Raw genomic sequence first — 14674 nt, forward strand, 5'->3', positions numbered from 1 at the left:
GCTGATTTGGGCTCAAAAAGCATTTAGGAATGGCAGATAGATCTGCTGAAGGCTATTAAACCTAGAGGTGAGCATGCAGCATCTGGTCTGGGAAATGCTGACAGTGCCTTCTTGCTGGAGGCTGCAAGGGGGAACCAGGGGATGATCGCTCTTCACGCCACTCGCACGCTCGGCCTCTGTTAGAAGCAGAACAGAGGGTTGGAGGGATTTTTGACCTGCCCTGGCTCAGTGCTCTTATGCGTTAGAGAAACCACTGTTTAATTTATGTAACTCCTTCCCTGTTGGAAGTATCTGGAATAGAAGTGGACCGACGTGGTGTGACTGCGGTGACGCACGGCTGGGATGAACAGGGCCTCCAGGGCAGAGACCACCACTCAGAGCTCACACTCATTTTATTCACATTTTGGAGAGTGCGGATTACATCCCTTGCCTTGCTTCTTCCGCACAACCAACATATTTAATTTGCTTTGGTTTCATCATGTTGGTGCTGTTGAGTGACTCACAGAACCCATTTGGTTTTCCCATTATCAAACTGGAGCATTAGTTCTTTAGCAACTTAGAAAATTCATTATAAACTCATATTACGGCAGGCAAGCTTTATATGACAGTCTTCTAGTCCACAAATTCATGTAGTAATACATTTACTTCCTATTTTTTACAAGATGATATCTCCCCAAAGTATTAAAAAGCTTATTTACCACAATTACATGATATGGATGTCAATAAATATAATAAATACTCCAAAACATTTTTATACTTATTTTTATTTCAATAAATAAAGTAACACTTCTAAAAACTGTTATGAGGCTTGTGGGCGCCTTAACAAAAATAGCTAGCATTTTTGAAAAACTGACATACAAAATTAAACCATTAAAGATCCTCACAACTTAACAGAGAAAATGTATAGGATACATATGGACATAATTCTATTTAAATTATATTTAGCTGATAGAGTTGCAGTAAAATTTGCACACCCAGCTATGCTGTGACAACGTGCTGAACTCCAAGCCACGCAGTCAGGCACGGTGTGTCCCGTCAGGGACGCTACGGGATGCCTCTGCTCCCGGGCGCTTTTACAAGTTGAAAATGCAGTATTGTGCCCTACGGAAAAATTATTCCTTTAAAAGATTTAGTAAGATTTGAAGTTGCTGAATCAGCTCATCCAACAAGTATCGGGTACTATTTCTAGGGCAGAGAGTCCTTTCGTGCCTCATTAAACCCCCAGAACGGGAACTGGAACGAAAGCAGTGGCCATTTGCACGAGAGGGAATGCATTAAACAACCGGGGAATATCGCACACGGAGGGCTTGATCCAAGCACGGAGATGCCTGGTGACTTCAGGTGATGCAGGATCAGAATCAGGCCCTTGGATATGGATGCAGAGGAGTGCAATTGTAATGCCAACAACGGTGAAAACTACCTAGTCGCTTACAACTATTATTAATTTTCCTACTTAGAAAACTTGATGAGTTACACGCTATTTCAGGTATAACGTTGAGATTCAGGATTGTTGTGATAGATTTTACTGGAATAGTAACATTATTTACCTGATCATTCCATTTATAGACCTATGAGTATATAGGTACACAGATTTCTGTTGCCTGTTTTTATATACATTTCATCCATATTTGAAAATTTGCATTTATCTGTATATAAAATAAACACATACATAACTATTTATGTAATATTCAGAGAGAATGAATTTGAGAACTATGCAAACAAAAGTTACCACGATTGCATCAGTGACGTTACCTACCGTCTAGCAGATCGACAGCTAACACCAGTTAATGGCTGCCATAAGAAATATGAGATATGGATCAGTCCACGGAGTAACAGATGATCCTGTTCCAGACAGGTGGCATTTTACGTACCAGCAAACAGAGGTTAAGACTTGCGAAGGAGGAACCACTACATTTATATTATACAAAACAAGTAATCCATGAACTTAGACAAACTCTTATAAGCTAGAATTTGGAAACAAAGGAGAGTGTCGTCCGGACGATTTCTGCAAAGCCTTTCACATGGGATAGTGTTACATGCAACTCTTGGTAATGGAGCACCATCTAGAGGAACGACTGGTACGATGCAGCAGTGAAATTAAACGGTATCAAAAAATTAAAAATAGCAAAAAACCTAGACCAGATCTTGTATAATATCTAGCAGCTATTTGATTATTATTTAACAGCTGCTACACGGGAAAAAAACTGTAAATAGGTGGGGAAATTTTGAGATTTCTCCCACAAGACGGGATGTTGATGTACATACACGACCTCTGCACTCATCAAAACCCACGACCTTGACTGTTTTGTTAATTATTTTGCATCTCATATTTACTTACAATAAATGAGCTATGCTATCAAAATTTAATCTGAGGTTACTGAATTTGTAGATCATCTTACAGTAAACCTTGACTTTTCAGTGTCTATATCTGGCTACAACTGTATGGTACAAAGCACCAATTTCTAAGTTCTTTCTGAATAGCACTTATTTTTGTATCACTTAAACAAAAACCTTGGATTTCACTTCTGAAAAAATTCATATCCTGGTGTAGCATTTGGCTGCATATATAAGATACAAGATGAGCATGATGCATATAAAGGTGGATGGAAAATGCTGTGAAAAAAAGAACCTGAAAATGCTTAACTTCCTATAGCCCGTAAATCCAAATGGATTCAGACACACATTCCTATTTAAATCTACTGAAAAGTATGTGTACAGCCCATGTTCCTCTCTAGCACACCTGCAGGCATGATTCCAATCTAAACTTTGTTTTTTGATTTGCAACTGTATATTTCTGCCTGGTTTTGGAGTAATTGCAATCACATACTTACTTCTGGTATGTTAAAGCTATAAAAGACAAGGCAGAATACGACTCACCAGGAAACTATAATGGCAAATAAAATGAGAGAGAGATTCATTTGCTTAGTGTTACAAGCTAGCTGTGGGTAACTTAATTTAATTTAGTGACCAAATTAAACAGGTGAAAACTCTGCTTACTTGCATTTACTGTCAACTACAGCGATAGGATGAGAGGCAACAGTCCTAAGTCAGAACACAGGAAATTCAGACTGACTTAAGCAAAAAAATTTTTACTGTCAGGATGGTCCAAGACTGGAATGGGTTCGCCAGAGAGGCTGCATAATCTCCATTCTTGGAGCTGTTCAAGACTTGACCAGATAAAGCCCAAACCACCCTGGTCTAATTAGGCCTGCTTTGGGCAGGAGGCTGGACTACATAACCTCCAGAGGTCCCTTCTAACCTAAATTATTCTATGATTCTATGAACTACCCCAGTAAGCTACTATGAGTGAAGTGGATAATGTTGGAAAATGAATTTGGTCATACTATTCCTACTAAAGAAGGCCAGTTTAAGCAATAGGCATAACCATCTTGAAACAACAACCTTTAGCACTTCAGGATCTTTAGTGCTTCTTGCCTCTCCAAAAAAACAGTAACATTTGGCTGAAAACAAATTAGCAAATTCTGCTTTCATTTAGTTCACAGAAAATTCTGAACCACTTTACTGAATTTTGAGAAGATACCTGGGTCTGTGTTTAAGTGAAATGTAGTAGCCTCCTGGCTATAAACCACATTAAATCTAAACTATCATTCACACTACTCCTTGCTGTCCAACACCAACAGTATCCACCAGCCTACTAACCACCAACACATGGTTTCTGCAAAAGTAGGTCTTTGTGAATGTGAAAGAATCTACACCATTTACCAAGCACTGCTGCTTCCACGACCATACCTCCTCCACTCTGCGTGCTTTCTGCTTTCCAAGAGGAGCACTGACTCATCTGTCTCTGATAGCAATGACTTTTTGTGCAAAAAATACTGCAACCAGGAACAGAGATGAGGTTTTCTCATTTTCTGTTGGCTGCCACTTTTGCTTGTCCGTACTTTCTTCAGCTCCTGTCCTCTGCCTTTGCAGGGTTCTCTCATATTCTATCACAGACCTCTGGCTCTAGGAAATTTTGTTTGTATGGTAGAGAACTTGTGTCACTCCCTTTCTTTTCTGATTTTTCAGGTGTTTGTTTTCACACTTAGTTGAGAAAACTGAATGTGTATGGACTTTTGTGGTCTAAATATGCCTTTTATGGCCTTTAATTGCCACTTTTGACTCCGGATAGAGCATTAGGTGATATACCATCTCACAGAGGAGGTAGAGACTGCTAACAATTAAAGTATGAGAAGGATCCTGAATGCAAGCACTACTGAAGCCCTGGGTACATCAAAAAGAAGCTAAAAGCTGAGAAATGGCTTATTGTTAAGTGCTGAGAGGCTTCCAGTGTATTAAAGGGGTGGGAGAGATGGGTATTGGAATATTACTGGAGAGTTGTCAGAAATGAGTTTTTCAGACGGATAAGGTGCATTAGGTTAATCACAAGGGGGTTTCTTAAAGCTAAAAGTGGTTTAAATAAGTAAATGGTGCAATGCCACAATTATGAGGCCGTTTTTCTGAGGGCTTTTTTCCTCACAGGTTTTCACTTGGAGTAACATTTATATAGAGATGTTGTGTGAGGGAACCAGGCATACTCATCAGAGACAAGAGATATCAATATGAAGGTAGAAAAGCAAGCAGAATTAAGTAAGCCTATGGAGATATGAAAAATGCATACACATGCATCAAATGAAGTCTCATAAATCAACCTCACATAATTATGACCTGTATCAATAACCTCAAAAAAATCTCCTTAACAGTGATATTCTCCCAGTACCTGTTCAGCATTTGTTACCCACCCTTTCAAGCTTCCTATGGATCAGGGATGTTCTTGATAAAGAATCTGCACTCTGTCTTGCCAGGAGGCATAGGGAAGAGGCAGGTGCCCCTGCAGTCTTTCAAACATTTGGCTGTGGCAGAATGGGACTGGTCCTACCTGTGGGACAGTGTGTGAACAGGTAGGCAAGAGAGAATAATCACATGCGAATGGAAAATACCCTTTAAATACTGTGCGGGAATTTGTAAAGGGAGACAGGGATACTGGGTAGACCTCAGAGCTTTCATAGTTAAGGTACAGACAGATGTAAATATTCACAAGAGGTATATATTAAAAGAAGTATTTTATCTAAAGCTTTCCACGCCTAAAATCCTTCAAAGGCTTTCCTTTTATTGTTCCTTTTCTTTTTTTTTTTTTTTTTAAGAACATGCAAGTATGGAGAAGAACTGTTAAGCTTCTTCCTTAAAGCATTTCTGCTTTTGAATCTCTCTGCTGTTCACTAGCAAAGATTATCATGTCACTTAATATGTTTTTCCTTCACTACTCATTACCACTGCTTCTGTTAGCATTTACGCACAGAATTCTGCTTTGGAGAGAGATGAATAAGCACTAACATCAAATCTTGCTTTCACAAGGAGATTTACTATCATTCCCCAATACGCCGCTTCTTGGATGCAGGGGATCCAGAAAGAGATGAGTCACGGAGCTGCAAGCTGTGAGTGGCTGCAGTGCGCTGTGGAAACGAGTTCCTGGGGAATGAAAGTTAAACTTGCAGATGGGCATTACTCACCAGCCAAAGACTACTCCTCAAGGGGAGAACCCTGGAGAAGCCGAAGACGTATCGATCACAGTCCTTAGAGAAACCTTAGGAGAGAATAAAGCAACTGGTAGAACATTAAAACTCTGAAGGTGTGGTGCCACAGAACCAGCGACACGGAAAAAGGATTGGGGGCCACTGCAGAATAGTAAACCACAGCTGCAATCCCTCTGAAGGAGTCTGGCCAAGGGAAGAGTTACGCAACGGCTGTTACGGGCATGACTAATGCTCTATTTGTACTTCATCTGAATGCAGAATGCCATATCCTGTATACCTGTACTCTGCAACAAATACATAATGAATAGCTATGTGATTATTAATGTGCTGCTTTTATGCTGATGCATCATGCAATGTGAGGAAGGATGAGGGTGCAGCCTTTGCAAGGTGGAGTGCTTCTGAGTTTTAAGTTGGGGGTCCTGTGACCCTAGGTGCTATGAACCTAGGCAAACAGCATTTGGCAAGACTTCCATTCTGGATGGTGTGGGAAGGACACAAGCCAAGGACAGATGAGCTTACTTTGCGAATATTTTCTGTCTCAGGCTTTCAACTTGAGAGCCCACTGAAATTACTGTAGAAATTCCCATTGGCTCTGGATAGGCCCTAAAAGAATAATCCTGCCTGTTGCGGTGGTATAGCCTCCTGCGGTGCTATCTTCAAGCTCACATAAAAGTCAGTCAGGAGCAGACATGTACAGTAAGACACCAACCAAAAGCTGCCAAGGAAACATGCCATATTAAGAAGAAATGTATCAGGTAACTGTTACCACAGGACCATGCCAAGATATGGTGCTATATAATATTTATGGTGCAGTGTTTCCACTTGACACAGAATTATATTTATCTCAGAAAGACTGACATGTACTTTCAAGCCATTTTATAAAATATCATCTGTTTTTTGTTTGTACTCCTGGTATGCATAAAAAGATAAGCTTGCAATTATCAGTGCTGAGAACAGGAAGGAGAAATATTACCTAAGGACAGAAGATATCACAATGTTCTTTTACTGATAATTTTACTGATAATTTGTTTTCAGAACTTCAATTTTGCACTGGATCTCTCACAGAAGTGCCAGTACTGTAACTCCAAAGGCTCCTGTGTAACACTGGAAAGGCAGAAGTGTTGCTACAACTGCAAAGCCACTAGAGCTGAGGCTTACAGCTCGGCAAGGCGGCACCTTGCATCTCTCTTGATAGAAGACCTTGTCTTCAAAAAAGATTGAGAGCCATGACGGTAAGCTGGGTTTTGCCTATTTAAACTCTCATTAATAGAACGAGAACTTGAGAGGACGAAGAAGAAGGGAGATCTAGCAGCCAGTAAATCCAAGCTCCTGCCATAAAACAAAAAACTTCTACACCTATATTAAAATATACGCAAATTATGCAGGTCAACTGAATGTCATATATCTGACTCCTTCTCAGAGAGCTAATGAAACTTGGTCTTGGTATCCTGAAGCATCCTGAAAACAGGTGACAGAAGCAAGGGCTAATATCCCGACAGTAACAGCAGGAAGAACTCTGAAAATGCACTTCACAAAAAGTCTAGTCACGCATATATGCTATAAATCTATGCTAAAAATGAACCTATTCTTAATGTTTCAACTGCACCAATTTACTATGATTCAGCTTTTGGTATTCAAAGCATGAAGATGAGTTGTCTTGCTTTATTTTCCAGTTATGACAGCAATTGATGCACTGCCAAGGCCAACTCTCAGAACACTGTTCAAGAAATTCTAATATGGAATGCCAGATATTTATGGTGACAAAATATAGTTTTAAATTAAAGAATGCTGTCAACTCACTTAACACATTTTAGCGACTTATTGCTGAAGTAAAATAAATTCCTTGTGCTCTGACAAGATGCTTCCCGTGGAAAAATTACGTGCTACCCTTAAGAGTGTCAATGGTGATTGATAATACACCTTTTCCTTTGAAGGGAACGGGTGCAACATCAATCATATCTTTTATTTCCTGGACACTGGGGGCAAACAAATTTAATTTGGCTCCTAAAGCCATTCTATGTCCTACATTCTGGAGCCTTAACAGGACTATGCCCTTTAAGGTGTATCATTGATTTTTATGTGCTGGGGCAATGACACGCACTGATAACAACAGGCGTCTCGTACTGATTACTTAGCCCTGACAGTTCGCATTTACTTAAATGTGAGATGCAGATGGTTAGTACCTCCAAGTATCAAGACACTTATTTAAGTTGCCAAACACCAGCCATCCATATTCCGACATTTTGTCTTGAGTATCTTTACCTACATTCCCAGGGGATTAAAAAGTTCCTTTTTCTGATAGAAGTTTCACAAGCAGAACTCAAGAACGGTAATTTTCCTGAACCTTTTGTCATATCACCATAAATATTCTCCGTACCTAATAAAATGCTTGCTCTGACCTTTTCTTACGGTTAGGTTTTTCTTAACGGAAGTTAGCATGGGCTGACAGGTATCTAAATTCAGCTTTCCATCAGGACCCGCTCAGTCTTCTACTGCCTGCCTACTCTCAGAAAGCGCATGAGAACTTCATGTGTTTTTCGATTTTGGTCATATTTGACTGAAAGGAATCTGAAGATCCTAAAATTCTTGTGGCTTCTTAGAAAAACGAATGTTTACTTTGAACGCCTGCAATCGATTTTAATTTCTGAATACGGCTGTCGGATACAGAGCCGCTCCAGGGCTCTGCCGGTTACCAGCTCCGGCGGGAAAGCAGCGCCGAGCACCCCCCCCCAAGGGCCGCACAGACCGAGCCGCCCAACAGCGCCAACCCAAGCCGCTCCTAACGGCCGCGGACCGGCCGCTTCCGCCTTCCCGCAGCTGCGTCCCGGCGGGGCCGCACCCAGGCGCCTCCCCCGCCGCAGCCCCGCACTGCAAACACCCTCCCGGTATCCCGGGGGGGCGCGGAGATCCCGCTCTGCGGCAGCTGCCCGAGGCCGTCGCTCGCGACCCGCCGGGCGAGGCCCCCGCGCGCCGCGTAATGGCGGCGGCGCCCCCGCGGCCGCGGCGGGAAGGGCGCGAGGCGGCCGCCGCCGCCGCACCACCGAGCTCGCGGCCGGAAGCGGCAGCTCGCGCTAGAGCGTCGCCGCCACCCGCCGCCGCGTCACCCTCCTTTCCTTCCGCCCCGGCGCTTCCTTCCCCTGGCGGCGGCGCTTCCCCCCGGCGCCAGCCCGCGCATCGCCCCCGCGCGGCGGGCGGCGCGCGCTGCAGCCCGCTCGGCTCCTGCCGCTCGGGCCGGGATATCTATGGGGCGAACGGCGATGCCATGAACCCGGGCGGGCGCCGGAGCGGGGCGAGCGCCGCGCACACGCACCGCGGCGGCGGCTCCAGGGGGGCTCGGCCGCAGTAGGGGCGGCTTCCCCCCGGGGCGCCATCCGCCGGCTCCCCTCCCCCTCGGGCCTCCTGAGGAGGATGGCGACAGCGGCCGCCCCGACCCAGCTCGAAGCCGGTGGGTATGGCTGGCGGCGGGGGCTGCCCCCTCCCCCGCCCCCCCCGGGCCGCCCCCGTTGTAACCGTGTCCCCTTCTCCCCCTGCCCTCCCCGCAGAGCTCTACTACCTGATCGCCAGGTTCCTGCAGTCCGGACCGTGCAAGAAATCCGCCCAGGTGAGCCGGGCGCCGGGGGCTCCGGCCGGGCCGCCGCCGGGGCGAGCCGGCGGGCAGGCGGGGAAGGGACGGGGCAGGACGGCGGAGGGTGGGGGAAGGAGGCAGCCGCGCTGCGGTGCCGGACTCACGTCCTTTGTGTGTGTGCGCTGTGCCTCTCTCCCCAGGTGCTGGTGGAGGAGCTGGAGGAGCACCAGGTAAGGCGCCTGCCCGGGCAGGGCTGGGGAAGCCCTCGGGACAGGGGAGCCGGGGTGGCGGCGAGCCCAGGGCAGGGTGGCGGCGGCGGCTGGGGGGGGGGGGGGGATCGCCCTGCCCCGTCTAACCCAGCCCACCCCGCCGCGGGTCGCCGCGGAGACCCCGCGGGAGGCGCCCCGAGGGCGGGGGGCGGGCGGAGGGGCCGGCGGCTCGGGCTGGGGTCCCCGGGCCGGGCGCTGTCGCGGGGGTGGGCGAGCGGGCCGGGCAGCGCCGCCAACCCCCCCCCACCCCCCCCGCCAGCCCCGCTCGCCCCCGGGGAGGGCTCGGTGCGCGCGGGGCCGGCGGGGTCTGAGCGCCGTCTCCAACCCCCCGGTTCCTCCTCCCCCTCCCCGTCTGCCTCCCGCAGCTGATCCCCCGGCGCCTGGACTGGCAGGGCAAGGAGCACCGCAGGAGCTTCGAGGACCTGGTGAGCCGCGTTCACTGCCCCCTTTCCCCCGGTACCCCCCCCCCCCCACGACCCCCCGCCCGGTCCCCGTCCCCCCTTCCCTCACAGGGGCTTGGTTGCGCCCCGCCGAGGCCGCGGCTGCCGGGCCGCGCTGGCGGGGTGTGTGTGTATGGGGGGGGGGGGGTGACCGGAGGGGGGTTAACGGGGCCGGTCAGGGCCCGGGGGGGGGGGTGGCCCCGCCGCCGCGGGGGCCGCTCGGTGCCGGCTGCGCCGCGCCTATTGTGGGGGAGCGGGAGGGTTATCTGAGGGCACGTACCAGGGGCTGGAGCCCCGGCGAATGGCGCCGCGCCTAACAAGCGGCAGCGCGGCGGGCGGCGATGCAAGCCGGCGGCTGATTGGCTGCCGCTGCAGCGCAGCCACTGAGCGCCGCGGCCGGCCCGGCGCCCCCGGCCCTGGGCGCACCGGGAGCGCCGGGCCGCGGCGGCCCCGGGGGGCTGCGGCTGCCGGTGGCTCCCCCGCGGCCTTCCGGGGTTTGGCGGCCCCCGGGGGTGTTGACAACGCTTCGGCAGGCGCTCGGCGAAGCGGGGGCCCGTGGGAGTGCCCCCCCCGTGGAAACATCCACTTTTTCCGTGGAAACATCCACTTTTTCCGTGGAAACGCCCCCGGGGAAGCCTCCCCTCCGCCCCCGCCGCCGTCCGTAAACAAAACCGACCGGGCTCCGCGCTTCCTGCTCCCCCCGCCGGGAGGAAGCGTCAGCGCCGCCTGAGCGCGGCGGCTCTCGGGCACTGCTAGACCGCAGGAAGCGGCTCGGCGTTTGGGGAGCCGCTTTCCGCCGCTCCCCCCCCCGCTCCCGGGCTGTCTGCGGGGCGGCCCCGTCCCCCGGCCGCGGGAGGGGAAGCGCCTACGTGCCACCCGGGCGGTCCCCGGGCGCCGTGATTCAGGGATTCCTGGCTTGGCGTCACGGCCTGCGCCGCAGCCGTCGCACCGCGTTGGCCCGCTCTTTGAGGAGGAAAAAAAAAAGAAAGGGTTTTTAAAATGTAATGTTAAAACCGTGAAAAGACTATGAAATGTGTGGAGATTGCTTTTGCTAGATTTAAACTGTTATCTGTCATTGAGAAAGGTCAGCTCTCTGCTGCACTGAGGCAGCGCGCGGCTGGGAGAGCTCCGGATCCTGCGCGTCTTATTTTTGGAGATGGTCGTTTTTCCATTCCTGCTAGGAAAATCAGTCCCGCGGCTGCAAGATGCACCTATTCTTAATGATCTCTGCGTGGAAGCAGCAAAACTGAAAAGGGATTTTCATTGTTTCTGAAGGATACAAATTGTTTTAATACTAGAAGCCATGGGTGATAATGTAGGACACTGATATAAATGCTGTAAGCTCACTAAGAGGCTTTACAATACTGATGTACTGCATACAGGTGATCATCCCCATCTCCTTACCTGGAAGTAATCGAAAATACCCACTCTTTTTCCTCTCCCATCTTGCAGTGAAATGGTGATGTGGGATTTTGACATGACTGTTGCTCAAACTTCTTTGTAGCTTGCTCAATAGTTTGTTTTCCACTTTAGCGGTATTTGAGAAGTTCAGATGCAGATGGGAGAGCTGCTTGTGTTGTCCTGAGTTGAGACGTTTGTAGCCAATGAGACATTTTCATCCCTTTCCAAAGTGTGTTAAGAACTGAACACTGCATTTCATCTTACAGTCCTGGAATTATCCAGAAAAGGTACATTGGATGGACAGAAATGGAATAAGTACAGCATTCAATAAATTTTAATGCTGAGTGGTTTTCCTAGAGAACCTAAAATCTAGCTATGAGCTGTTTCAGGTTTAGCTTGTGACTGCACCTTGTACCTGAGGGGAATGTTAACAGTGGAAATAATGAGGTCTGATTTCAGACATACAATTTTTGCTTTACCTGTTACATTAATGTCTGCATTTTTCTTTTCATACTATGCGCATAACTAGGAAAGCCTTAAAAACATTTTTGGATGTTAGGTGGCACTGTTGAAGCCGTGTACATTTCGTTAAAAGTTCGGAAACAAGAAACAACTGGTGCAAAGTCAGGCTTGGAATTAGCTGGAAATTGCTTTGGATTATAGAACTATCAAAATTAATGATAAGATTATTCTCTCCTGTCTAGAATAATCAATCCTTTTAGACTTTCTTTTGCTTATTGTTATTTAACTGTTTAATATGATTTATAGTAAGGAACAAGACTGTAACTGGATCGTTATGGCAAGATGGGTTGACGCTAGATGGGATGAAGTGAGCTTATTTCTATTAATCCTCAAAATGATGCTTTCAATGTTTAGCATGTTGAAGGAAAGACTTTTTTCCTGACATTGCCTGGGTTTTGACGTAGTTGGAATTTGGACCTTTAAATGCATATGACTCTATATTACCTGGACTGCTTATTTGACTTCAGATGCGAGGGAGAGGTAGCTAGATGTTTGAACGTAATGTTTAGATCAAAGCCAGGGTTGTGAAGTATACAAATAACTCAGAACTTGTTTGTAATTAATTCAGTCACATAATAAAGCAAAAATAATTACAGATGCTAATAATTGGGGGTGAAGTTTTTCCTACACAGTCCTCCTTTTTGACCACTTAAAGGCCGAAAAACAAATTCAGTTAAAATCTTTGCCAAATTTTGCAACTACAGGCCTGAGACAGACCTACAGACAGGCTTACAGACTACAGCCTCAGACAGGCCTGAGATAATTAAACTGAGCGGGAATTCACAAATTCAGAGAAGTCAGAATTTTTTTGTTTCTTTGCCCAATATTCTGCTCCTGCAAATTTGACTAAATATTTCTAGTTCTAATTGCTGAATCTTCAACTTTTCTTTCTTTCCTTTCTGTTCTGAATGTGACTGTTTAGATTAGTGTTTGTATTTTTCAGAAAATATGCTGCTACTCATGCCACTGAGTATATTGTTACTGCTCTTAAGGCATTTGGAAACTGATAAAGATACAACAGCATATTTGCCCACAAATCTACTTTTGTCAGGTGATGTTTACTCCCACTTTACTTGGACTTAGAGTCAAAGTCTGACATCTGTCCATCGAAATTTCTTTTTTCACTTGAGCTTGGTCTTTTATTTGAAATGTCAGGTACCACAAGGCGTAGAGGTACTTTAAGATACTCTAACAAGAGTTTTATCTAGTGAGCAAAACCATGCAGAGCATGTTGGCTTAATATGCATTTGTGTTCCCGTTGTCTTTTCTGCCCAGTTTTGAGTACTTTTGATGTGCAACATGTGGCTGCCCGTATAGGTAATCGTGCAGGTATACTCTAACAATCTATGTTCTTGAAGTGGTTTTTACTTTGTTGTTGACTGCTGGGGATCGTGAGATGTGAAACATATTTGTAAAGGGGAGGGTCCTCACTACCCTTTGGAAGATCTTCAGTAGAATTTGCACTTGATTAATAATTCTATTTTTATTTAGCCGTAGCAGTCTAATGTAGAGTCAGCTGTTGTATGGACAAGTCAAACTGAGTTAATTTACAGTATCAGAACGGTCTTCAGTGGAGTGTTGTTAGAAATCAGCTGTGTTTATTCCTGATAAAAATGACTAACTGTGGTCTGGTTTTCAGGAACTTTTTGATGGGCTGGCTCTTCTGGCTAACTCCCTTTTGGTCTCTGTGCTGAAATTATGTGTATTTTCAGAAAAAAATAGAAAATCAGCTGTTGTTGGACAGTGGTCCTCAGTGTATTCAAGTGGAGAATTTGTATCCGTGAATGGCCGTGCTAGTATGGAACAGCTTATAGGATTTGGCTTTGAGTTTCTGCCTTGTCCATCTGCATTGACTTAAAACTAGCTACGAGGCTGAGGTGCTGTTATTTATAGATATTGCCAATCCCAGTATTAGCAGCAGAAAGATAATACAGTTTTGTCACCTCGGGAAAATGTCATCTGGTGGCATGGTAGATCCAACCCTGGAGTGGATAATGGCTTTCAAAATTAATGTATTTTTGCAAATCACTGATGTCTTGTGCAAGTCTAATGTTTGGGCTTCCTTTTGTGCTGAGATTCCATATTTAAGGTCTTGAGTAATTTCCTGCTTGCTCAGCCCTTCTGGGCCTCTTGGTCTTCTCTGTTGCTTTTTGATACAGTTGTCAATTGATTGCTGTTTTGGCAGCTGAAGGCAGTGTCATACGGCTGCCTAGAGGTTAGAAATCTGCTGCTGAGGCACGACTAACTGCCTGCCCGCAGAGACCTTGGTGTGAAGGATCCCTTGAAAATCCCTGCTGCTTTCTGCATCGCTTCCATTGCGTAGCTCTTGCAGCAAATTTTCTGTGCCCTGCAGGAAGGTTTGGCTGGCTTTCCCAAAAGAGATGTTTCAGAGCTCTCTGATTCTAAACCCTGGGAAGACAGACGTCTTCTTATGATAATAATCACAAAGAGTCCTTTTTTTTTTGTTTGCTTGTTTCCTGTTTATTGAAACATTTCTTGAAGGAGAATTTGTCAACTATAATGCCAGAAGGGTTTGTTTGTTTGTTACAGGGACCAACAAATTTCTTGCCTGTCTTAGCTGTATAGTGATGACCCCCTGCTTTAGTAGTCTTTCCAATTATATTGTAACACTTCCAACAACAGAAACACGAACAGGCTTAGGGGTATAGCTTTCTCCTAGCACTGACTTCAGAGGCAGTTCCCCATTACTTGCAGCTGCTTATCATTGTAGCAACTTATTTGCATACTAGTTAATGCAGGCATGGTTGAATTACGTTCACCCATGGTTCTTTATGTAAATTTTTAAAAGGATAGATTCACTTTACCCAATTCTTGATAAGTTTTCGACATGTAAAGCTCTATGCGGTTTCTATATTACAAGACTCTTCTGTGGTACTGTGGGATTCTTGTGCTCTGATGTTTTTAACATCTACAGGGTCTTTG

At 46.4% G+C, this 14674-nt stretch overlaps 1 protein-coding gene and 1 long non-coding RNA gene across 4 annotated transcripts in view; one reads left to right on the plus strand and one right to left on the minus strand.

Moving 5' to 3' along the window:
• Positions 1-746: 746 nt before the first annotated feature.
• Positions 747-9218, minus strand: LOC135329573 (uncharacterized). The gene is made up of 2 exons (XR_010391122.1): positions 9088-9218; positions 747-5584 (listed from the first exon to the last, which is right to left on the minus strand). It is a non-coding gene; the product is annotated as an uncharacterized LOC135329573 (long non-coding RNA).
• The window catches only part of BRWD3 (bromodomain and WD repeat domain containing 3), a 66133-nt gene continuing 60125 nt past the window's right edge, over positions 8667-14674 (plus strand). For all 3 annotated transcript variants that reach the window (XM_064518449.1, XM_064518450.1, XM_064518451.1), the window contains exons 1-4: positions 8667-8979; positions 9077-9135; positions 9300-9329; positions 9734-9793. In XM_064518449.1, the coding sequence (XP_064374519.1) occupies positions 8943-8979; positions 9077-9135; positions 9300-9329; positions 9734-9793 (186 nt within the window). In that variant the 5' untranslated portion in view covers positions 8667-8942. The remainder of the gene's footprint in view (positions 8980-9076; positions 9136-9299; positions 9330-9733; positions 9794-14674) is intronic.

This window comes from Dromaius novaehollandiae, chromosome 11 (assembly GCF_036370855.1).
Source record: "Dromaius novaehollandiae isolate bDroNov1 chromosome 11, bDroNov1.hap1, whole genome shotgun sequence".
NCBI lineage: Eukaryota > Metazoa > Chordata > Aves > Casuariiformes > Dromaiidae > Dromaius > Dromaius novaehollandiae.